This window comes from Rhinatrema bivittatum, chromosome 7, assembly GCF_901001135.1.
Source record: "Rhinatrema bivittatum chromosome 7, aRhiBiv1.1, whole genome shotgun sequence".
In the NCBI taxonomy this organism is placed as follows: domain Eukaryota; kingdom Metazoa; phylum Chordata; class Amphibia; order Gymnophiona; family Rhinatrematidae; genus Rhinatrema; species Rhinatrema bivittatum.
Genome location: NC_042621.1, coordinates 217,660,157 through 217,669,184, shown reverse-complemented (window position 1 = coordinate 217,669,184; position 9,028 = coordinate 217,660,157). Strand labels below are relative to the sequence as shown.

Sequence of the window (9,028 nt, the reverse complement as noted above, 5' to 3'; positions counted from 1 at the left end):
CCTGGAGAGTGGATAGGATCTGATTCATGGTCGTCAATTTTTATTTTGTAGAGTCTGTTGGTAAGGTAGGATTTGAACCATAGAAAGGGTTCAATTCCTTTCTATGGTTCTGGCAAATCCAATTTAGGAGTTTGTTTATAGATAAAGAAACCCCAGCTTTTTTTTCTTCTCATGGTGAAAAATAAAGATATTCAGCATGGCCTTAACGTGAACAATTACTCTCCTGCATCCACCAGTATCTACCTCACAATTTTCCAGGTCGTGCGGCTTTTGTACCTGAAGCAGCGTACCCTGTTTCTAACCCGAGCTAACACACTCACAGCCTACGCATCTCGCCTGCTTCCCATCCACGTGACCGCACCCCAACCCTCCACCGGCGGCAGCAGCCATAGATTATGTCACCACGCAGGGAACGTTTTTTTTTGGGAGGGGGAGGGGAGTAGGCCAACGTCATCCACGTGGTGCGTGTGGGGATTGGGGAAGCGCCGCGAAGCTGACTGAAGCTAGGAAGAGGAGGACTAAGGGGGAGGGGAGGTAGACTCCAGCTGTGACATTGACGAGCTGGAGCGCGAAGGGCCGGACAAAGGGAAGATTTCAGGGACAGAGCGCCAGGAAAAAAAACGAGTGACCCCCCGCCACCTCCTCTCCGGCGGGGAAGTCTGCCCCGTGTGTCCGCGCGTCTTGACATGGAATTACCCGGAGTTGCAACCGCTGCGGGAGACAGGCTGAATTCGGAACAGTCTGCTCCCTGCATGAATGGGCTGCTACACAACGGCTTCCATGCGCAGCAGCAGCAACAGCAACAGCTCCTCCCCCACCTCCACCGCCTGAGCTATGGGGCTGGCAGCGGTGATCCCAGCAGCAGCAGTCCCACGGCCGCAGCCGAGCATCACCAGCGCCCGCGCCAGGACGTGCAGAGCCACGGCTCTCCGGCCAAGAAATGCAGGACCCGCAGGAGGATGGACTCTGCAAAGAAGCACCGACCTCGTGAGTAGCTCGGGGCCAGCGCCAAGCAATGCTCTGCGTTAGTAGTGTTGGGGAGGGATAGTGAAGGCACTCGCTATTCGCTCACTGCGGATTTTTGCTGCGCTATGCTGTGATGTGATAGTCTCGATCCAGACGTGCTGCAGGTTTGTCCAGTTTATTGCTCGCCTCCCTTTCTCTGCCCCCCCCCCTTTTTTTTTTACTGTAAGCATTTATTCCTTAAACATCGATAATGCTTTAAGCATATGAATTAGAATCCTCACCTTTTTTAGCTACTGTATTGATGTTGGTTGTGGCTTCACATTTGGCAAACATGCCACAGATTTAACAGCTGATTTTTTAGTAATTTGCCCAATATTAGCTTGGAGAGGCTTTGAGTAGTCACAGTTCTGTGTTCCAAAGATGTTCTTTTAATTTTTTATTTATTTATTTTTACGTTTGCTAGAGAGAAAAAAAAAAAGTTAGGGATCCCGAAGCTCGCCAGTGAAATGCGTCAGTTTTGTCACTTATAAATGTCCTTTGTCTATAGATCTCAGCGGTGCCTGATATGGGTTGGGAAATGTTGGGTCGGTAAATGTTGGATCATTAGTTGTATAGTCTGACAGGCTCTGGTGGTTAAATGCCATGCAGATCGCAGCCAATGAAAGGGGCACTTTCTGGGCACGCCCCCTGACACCATGTGGGCTCGGTCAGTGAGCGACCAATGGGGGTTATGGGAGCATGCTTTCTGTAGCTTTGGTGGGCCGGTGGTAAATACCGTATGCCCAAGGCTGTTAGCTGTTTCGCAATGTACATTCAGAAACATGAAACTTTGATCAGAAGAGCATCAAAGTAGGAAACGTGTGGAATGTAGATCTGCAGAGTATTTCTTGGATTATCGTTCCTAAAGCTCTTTAAAACAGCAGGCAGTCATTCAGCTAATTGTCACAGAACAAGGAGCAAGTGGCAAACACATTTAAATGAAGCTTATAAATAGCAGGAGACACAGTAAGTAACACCAAAATCAATTTGTCATATTTTAGAGGGATTGTAATTTATTTCAACATTTCAGATTAGCAATGCAAAGGCTTGCATAATATACTGTGCTTATAGTTTTTTTTTTCTGGTTTGTACTAAGTTTTTACTTGAATTAGTTTTTCATTTACTTCCTCAGCAGAATTATAGTACTCTGTACTGTCCACTTTAACATTTAGTGAAAATGCAATATTTTCTACAGTGGTCTCACTAAATAAGGCTTGTTCAGATCCAACAGAGTGTGGTGATCTGGTTCTGTAACAAATAGTGTGCAAGATGTCATTTCAGATTCTATATAGATGTGCATTTTATAAAGATAATATTGTACTTTATTATAAATCTTTGGCACCTCAATTCACTGGAAAGTGTAATGTCATTTATATCAATGAAAAATAGAGGGCTGTACCAGCTAAACGGTGAGCAACAAATACCTCAAAGGTTCAAAAAATGGAGAAGCACTTTTTTCATTAGTGAAAAATAGTTGTAATTACATTTTATAATCCACTGTTCCAGTTTACCCTGATCAAGGTTAACTTTCCTGGGCTAAAGTCCTAGATTTTTCTTCAAATTTAATCTTACCTGAGTTTGAACTGTGGGTTTGAACGTGTTTGGAAGCTTTGCGATTCAGATGGGAGCTATGAATGGATGAAGTACAGACAGTTGGGGGTGCATGTTCAAATATAATTGGTGGTATTTTTGGCTTCTGAATTCTGAGGTGATTATTTAGTCCAGGGTGTGGGCAGTTGAGCATGTGTTTTGTTTTTTTTTTAATGTAGTTTTGTGTCTCAAGGGGCAGCATAAACATGGTTTGGGGTTAGATTTGGGCCACGATTAGGGTGGTCCTGTATCCTGAATTTTGGCTGTTTTCTTTGTTTGCCTTCATATGTTTGCTATATGCTTTTATCAAATTGTTGTACTGTGCTTTGAGTGGTTATTTTAACCGGGGAAGCAATATGTATACATCAAGTATAGGTATTTAAATAAATGTATTTTCACTTATACTATGTTTTTCATCATAGATTTTATAGATTTTTTTTTTTTACATTTTATTTATTTGAATTCAAATTTAACACAAGTACAAACTTAATTTGGAAATCAAGAGAACATCAAACAATAAGCAAAGAAACATTTTTCAATGTATTTTTTTGAGACCACTATTACGAGAGAAATCCAAGCAACTTCTGAGCACTGAACAATTTAGGAGGTAAAGTTTCTAGATGAAATAAGTGCTTCATGGTGCAGCTGGTTCGGGAGCTGATGGAAAGAGGGGAACCATTTTAGACCTTATTCTTAATGGAACGCAGGATTTGGTGCAAGCAGTAACTGTACTGGGGCTGCTCAGCAACAGTGATCATAATGCAATCAAACTTGAGTTAATGATTGGAGGGGGAGGACATTAAGTAAATCCAGTGCACTAGCATTTAACTTTCTAAAGAGAGACTTTTTGCTAATATGAGGAAAAAAGAAAATAACTAAAAGGTGCAGTTACAAATGTAGAGTTTATATCAGAGTTTATATATTTAAAAATATCATCTTGGAAGCCATGCAGTAGAAAAGGTGGAAGGAACACCAAATGACTACCAGCATGGTTAAAAGGTGAATTGAAAGAGACTATTTTAGCCAAAAGGATTTCTTTTGACAAATGGAAAAAGGATCCAACCGAAGAAGATCGGAAAAAGCATAATTCTTGGCAAGTTAGATGTAAAACATTGATATAGCAGGCAAAAAGAGAATTTTGAAAATAAGCTGGCTGTAGAGCAAAACCTCATAATAAAAGCTGTTTTAAATATATCTGCAGCAGGAAGCCTCTAAGAGAGTCAGTTGAACCATTAGGTGAGAGAGTTAAAGGGGCACTTAGGAAATACCAGGTGACAGCAGAAAAAGACTAAATGAATTCTTTGGTTTGGTGTTTACTTGAAGAGGTGTTAGGGAGATATCTGTGCCAAAAATGGTATTTAATGGTAATGATTCAGAAGAACTGAAACATCATGGTGAACCTGGATGATGTAATAGGACAGATTAACAAATTAAAGAGTAGAAAATTGCCTAGATCAGATGATTTACACTCCAAAGTTCTGAAAGAACAAAAAAATGAAATTACAGATCTATTATGAGTAATTTTGCAATCCATCATTAAAATTGTGTATTGTATCTGAAGACTGGAGGCAGAGCCGAAGTATGCCTATGGCCAATATGGTCTCGTCTCTAGGCGCCACTATCTGAAGGGCGCCACATTGCCACCAGTGCAGAACAGAAAATGTTGCCTGCTGAAGCCTATAAAAGCAGCGTGGTCCCACCTGAATTGGCAGCATAGCCGGCAGGGCCTTAGAAATAAGAGTAGCAGTGAGGCATAGGAAGAGGAGGAGCTGCATTGTACTATTTTGCGCTGTCCCATGGAAGTGGCAACATCGCCGCTAGGGCCTAAGAAGAAGAGGTGCTGTGCTGCCCCACCAGAAGCAGCAGTGTAGCTTAGGAAGAAGAGGAGATGTGTGGACTGCCCTGCACAAAAGAAAAGACAAGAGCGGGATTGGCCCTCTAGACCTGAAGTAGTAGTCCTGTCAGCTGGGTGGGGGGTACTTAAGAAAGAGACTATTGCTGCTGCGTGGAGGGGATGTGAGAGAGAGCATCTGCAAGGGTTTTTGTGTGTAAGAGAGTGCCTGTGTGGGAGTGAGAGAGAAGCGCGTGCCTGTGTAAGAATGAGAGAGTGAATGTGTGGGCAAGAGTAAAAGAGCCAGTGTGTGTGTGAGAGCATGCATGTTTTGTATGTGTGCAAGCGTGAGAGAGCATGTGTGTATGAGAGTGATAGACACAAGCGTGTGTGTGTGTGTGTGAACTCGCATGTGTTTTTATGAGAAAAAGGGGGAGAGTACATCTGTGTCTGTGAGAGGGAAAGAAGTGCATATGTGTCTGAGAGAAAGAGAGAGCACGTGTGTGTGTGTGTGTGTGTGTGAGTGCATGTGTGGGTGTGGGTGTGTGAGAGACAGAGAAGAAAGTCTATGCAAAACAACCCCTTCCCTTCTGCCTGCTAATCTCAGGGCATCTGGAAATCAAAAGTTCCCAGGTATGAAGAGTGGGGTATTTTTAAAAATCCTTATTTTTAATTATTAGATGTTATTTGTGTCTGTTTTGAAATATTTTATTGGTGTTTGGAAAATTTTTATATGGATTTTTAATTTTTAGATATTCTGTGCCTTAGTTTTTAATTATTCTTTTTATTGGTATAGCTTTACTACTATTGATATTTATATTTCTTGATTTTATTGTTTTGCAAGGAATGGTGTTGTTTCTGTTTTTCCATTGTTGCACTGCATACAGAATTTGGCTTGTTGTAGTTTCCAGTTCAGTTTTTGTCTGCATATTTATATTTTATGGTCTCTTTATTCTGATTTTTGAGGGTCTATCTGTGTTTTGCTTGTGTGACTGAAATGAGGAATTCCAATAGTGTGTAGTTTCTGTGTAGGCATCTATAGCAGTTTGGCGTGTTCTGTTTTCCTAATAGGGAGCGTGTTGGTATTTTAGGGCCGGGTGCAATACTTGCAATGCTGCCTTTTCATAGGTAGGGTTGTTGCTCTTTGAGTGCTGGCAGTTAGTGCTGTTTTGATATAGAAATTTTTCTGTTCTGGGCCTATTGCTTTTAATATATTTACAGTATAAACAACCTGGAAATGGGAACGAGTGAGCAAATTTGCGGATGACACCAAATTATTCAAAGTTATTAAATCACAAGAGGTTGTGAGAAATTGTAAGAGGACCTTGCAAAACTGGGAGATTGGACATGCAAATCGTAAATGAAATTTAATGTGGACAAGTGCAAAATGATACACTTAGGGAAGAGTAACTCAAGTTATAGCTACAGAATACAAGGTTCCACATTAGGAATCCCCATTCAGGAAAAGGATCTAGGCACCATTGTGGATAGTACGTGAAATCTTCTGCTCAGTGTGCAGCAGCAGCAGCCAAGAAAGCAAATAGAATGCTAAGGATTATTATGAAAGGAATGGAGAATAAAACAGAGAATATCATAATGCCTCTGTATTGCTTTATGGTGCGACCTCATTTTGAATGTTGTGTGCAGTTCTGGTCACCACATCTCAAAAAAGATATGGCAGCATTAGAAAAGATACAAAGAAGGGCAACTAAAATGATAAAGGGGATGGAGTGATTCCCCTTTGAGGAAATTCTAAAGAGGCTAGGGCTCTTCAGCTTGGAGAAGAGAGGGCTGAGGGGAGATATGATAGAGGTGTATAAAATCATGAGTGGAATGGAATGTAATCAGTTGTTTACACTTTCAAAGAGTACAAAGACCAGGGGGCTCACAATGAAGTTACTAGGTGATACATTTAAAACTAATATGAGAAAATATTCTTTTACTCAATGCATAGTTAAGCTCTGGAATTCGATGCCAGAGGTTGCATTTAAAAAAAAGATTTGGACACATTTCTGGAGGGAAAAATCCATAAATAATTATTAAGGTGGACTTGAGGAACTCCACATCTTATCCCTGGGATAAGCAGCTTGGAATCTGTCTACCCCTTGGGATCCTGCCTGGTTCTTGTGACCTGGCTTGGCCACTGTTGGAAACAGGATACTGTGCTTGATGGATCTTTTTGGTCTGACCCAGTATGGCAAGTCTTGTGTTCTTATTGTCTTGTTGTGTTGTAACTCTGTTTTCTTGTGGCTTTTTGAGGGCCAAGCCCATGCCTAAGATGCATTAAAATGGAACCCATGTGGTATTAGGCCTAAGTGTCATTTGCTTTTTTGCAGATTTTTCTGTTTGGCACCACAGCAGTACATATAAATATAACTTTCATATTGTGATATTTTTACCTCGGTGTACTTTTTCATGTAAAATCTTGTTATAAATGCATAATTTTTAATTGTGTGTGGGGAGAGAGGGTATTAGGGGTGGAGGGGCGCAAGGCTGTAAGGTTACCCAAGGACACCTAATACCCTTGCACTGGCCTTGGACATTGCTGTACAAACACTTACTAGAGTGTCCCAACTCTTGCTATCATGTTGTGTGTATTGGGTGAGGGCAAAGTTTTTCATTGGTTATAGGCGCCAAATTGCCTGGCTACAGCTCTGATTGGAGGGTGGCCAGTGTGATGTCTATCTTTAAAAAGGGCTCCACGAGTGATCTGGGTAACTATAGGCCGGTGAGCCTGACTTCAATGCTGGGAAAAATCGTAGAAACTGTTCTAATATAGTAAATGGCGGCAGAAAAAGACCCAAATGGTTCATCCAATCTGCCCAGCAAACTTTATTTCTTTTAATTTAGTTTTATTCTGTTTAGTGTAGTAACTGCAGGTCCTTGCATGTTACCCCTTATCTTCAGTTCCATCCTTTTAGCCACTAGGGATCCTCTGTGTTTAATCCTAAGCTCTTTTGAAATCCATTACAGTTGTCTTAACTACCTCTACCGGAAGGACATTCCTTCCATGCCTCTGCCACTCTTTCCATGAAGAAATATTTCCTGGCAGCTTTCCTGAGTCTGTCCCCTCAGAGCTTCGTATTATGATCCCTAGTTCTACAGCTTTCCTTCCATTGGAAAAAGCTCGATTCCTCTGCATCATTCCATTTATACCTTTCAAGTATTTGAATGAATCATATCCCTGCTGTCCTTCTCTCCTCCAGGGTTATATATATTTAGGTCCTTCAGTCTCATCTCATATGACTTTTGATGCAGACCCCACACCATTCTGGTTGCCTTTCTTTGGACTGCTTCAATCCTGCTTCAATCCAGTACTCCAGATGAGGCTTTACTAATGACCTGGACAGGGGCAACATCACCTCCTTTTTACTACTAGTTATGCCTCTTTCGATGCAACCCAGCATTCTTCTGGCCTTAGCCGCTACTTTAGAATAAAATCATAGAACATATAGAAAGGCATGGATTAATGGGACACAGCAACCATGGATTTACACAATGAAAGTCTTGACTCACTAATCTGCTACATTTTTTGAAGGGGTTAATAAATATGTGGCTAATAATGATCCTGTGGATATAGTGTATTTGGATTTTTCAGAAGGTGTTTGACAAAGTCTCTCATGAGACTCCTGAGAAAAAATAAAAAGTCATGGGATAGGAGGCAATGTCCTATTGTTGATTGCAAATTGCTTAAAAGACTAAATGGTCAGTTTTCTCAATTGGGAAAAGTAAACAGTGGAGTGCCTCTGTACCTGGGACCAGTGCTTTTAAATATATTTCTAAATGGTCTGGAAAATTGAGTAAGATGATCAAATTTGCAGATGACACAAAATTATTCCGAGTAGTGAAATCACAAGTGGATTGTGAAAAATTGCAGGAAGATCTTGTGCAACTGGGAAAATTGGGCATCTTGAATGGCAGATGAAATTTAATGTGAACAAGTGCAAAGTGATGCACATAGGGAAAAGTAACCCACACTATAGTTACACAACGTTAGGCTCCATATTAGGAGTTAAAACCCAGGAAAACGATTTGGGCATCATCCTGGACAGTAGTTTAAAATCCTCAGCTCGATGTGCGACAGCAGTCAAAAAAGCATACAGAATGTTAGGAGTTATTAAGAAAGGAATGGAAAATAAAACAGAGAATATCATAATAATTCTGTCACTCCATGGTTGCCATATTTCAAAAGATATATAGCTGAACTGGCAAAGGTACAGAGAAGGGTGAACAAAATGATAAAAGGGATAGGACGACTCCCATATAAGGAAAGGCTAGAGGTTAGGACTATTCAATAATTTTCTATGTAATGCATACCTTATTTCTCAGGGAATACAGCACCATAGACTTATAAAAACTTAAGAATTGCAATACTGGGTCAGACAGAGAGTCCATCAAGCCAATCCAGGTCACAAGTACCTGGCAGGATCCCAAAAAGTAGATAGATTTCATGTTGCTAATGCCCAGGGATAAGTAGTGTCTTTTCCTAAGTCTATCTAGTTAAAAACAGTTTATGGACTTCTCTTCCAAGAATTTGCCCAAACGGTGTTTTGTTTTGTTTTTGTTTGTTTTTTTTAAATCCAGCCATTTTAACTGCCTTTA

The 9,028-nt window shown here is 40.9% G+C and overlaps 1 protein-coding gene across 5 annotated transcripts in view; it reads left to right on the top strand.

The window, feature by feature from the left end:
• Positions 1 to 464: 464 nt before the first annotated feature.
• The window catches only part of PANK1 (pantothenate kinase 1), a 138,341-nt gene continuing 129,777 nt past the window's right edge, over positions 465 to 9,028 (top strand). For 3 of the 5 annotated variants that reach the window (XM_029609840.1, XM_029609841.1, XM_029609842.1), the window contains exon 1: positions 465 to 987. In XM_029609840.1, the coding sequence (XP_029465700.1) occupies positions 687 to 987 (301 nt within the window). In that variant the 5' untranslated portion in view covers positions 465 to 686. Of the gene's footprint in view, positions 988 to 1,054; positions 1,131 to 1,786; positions 1,972 to 9,028 lie in introns of those variants that run through there. The other 2 variants (XM_029609844.1, XM_029609843.1) reach the window with 2 other exon arrangements.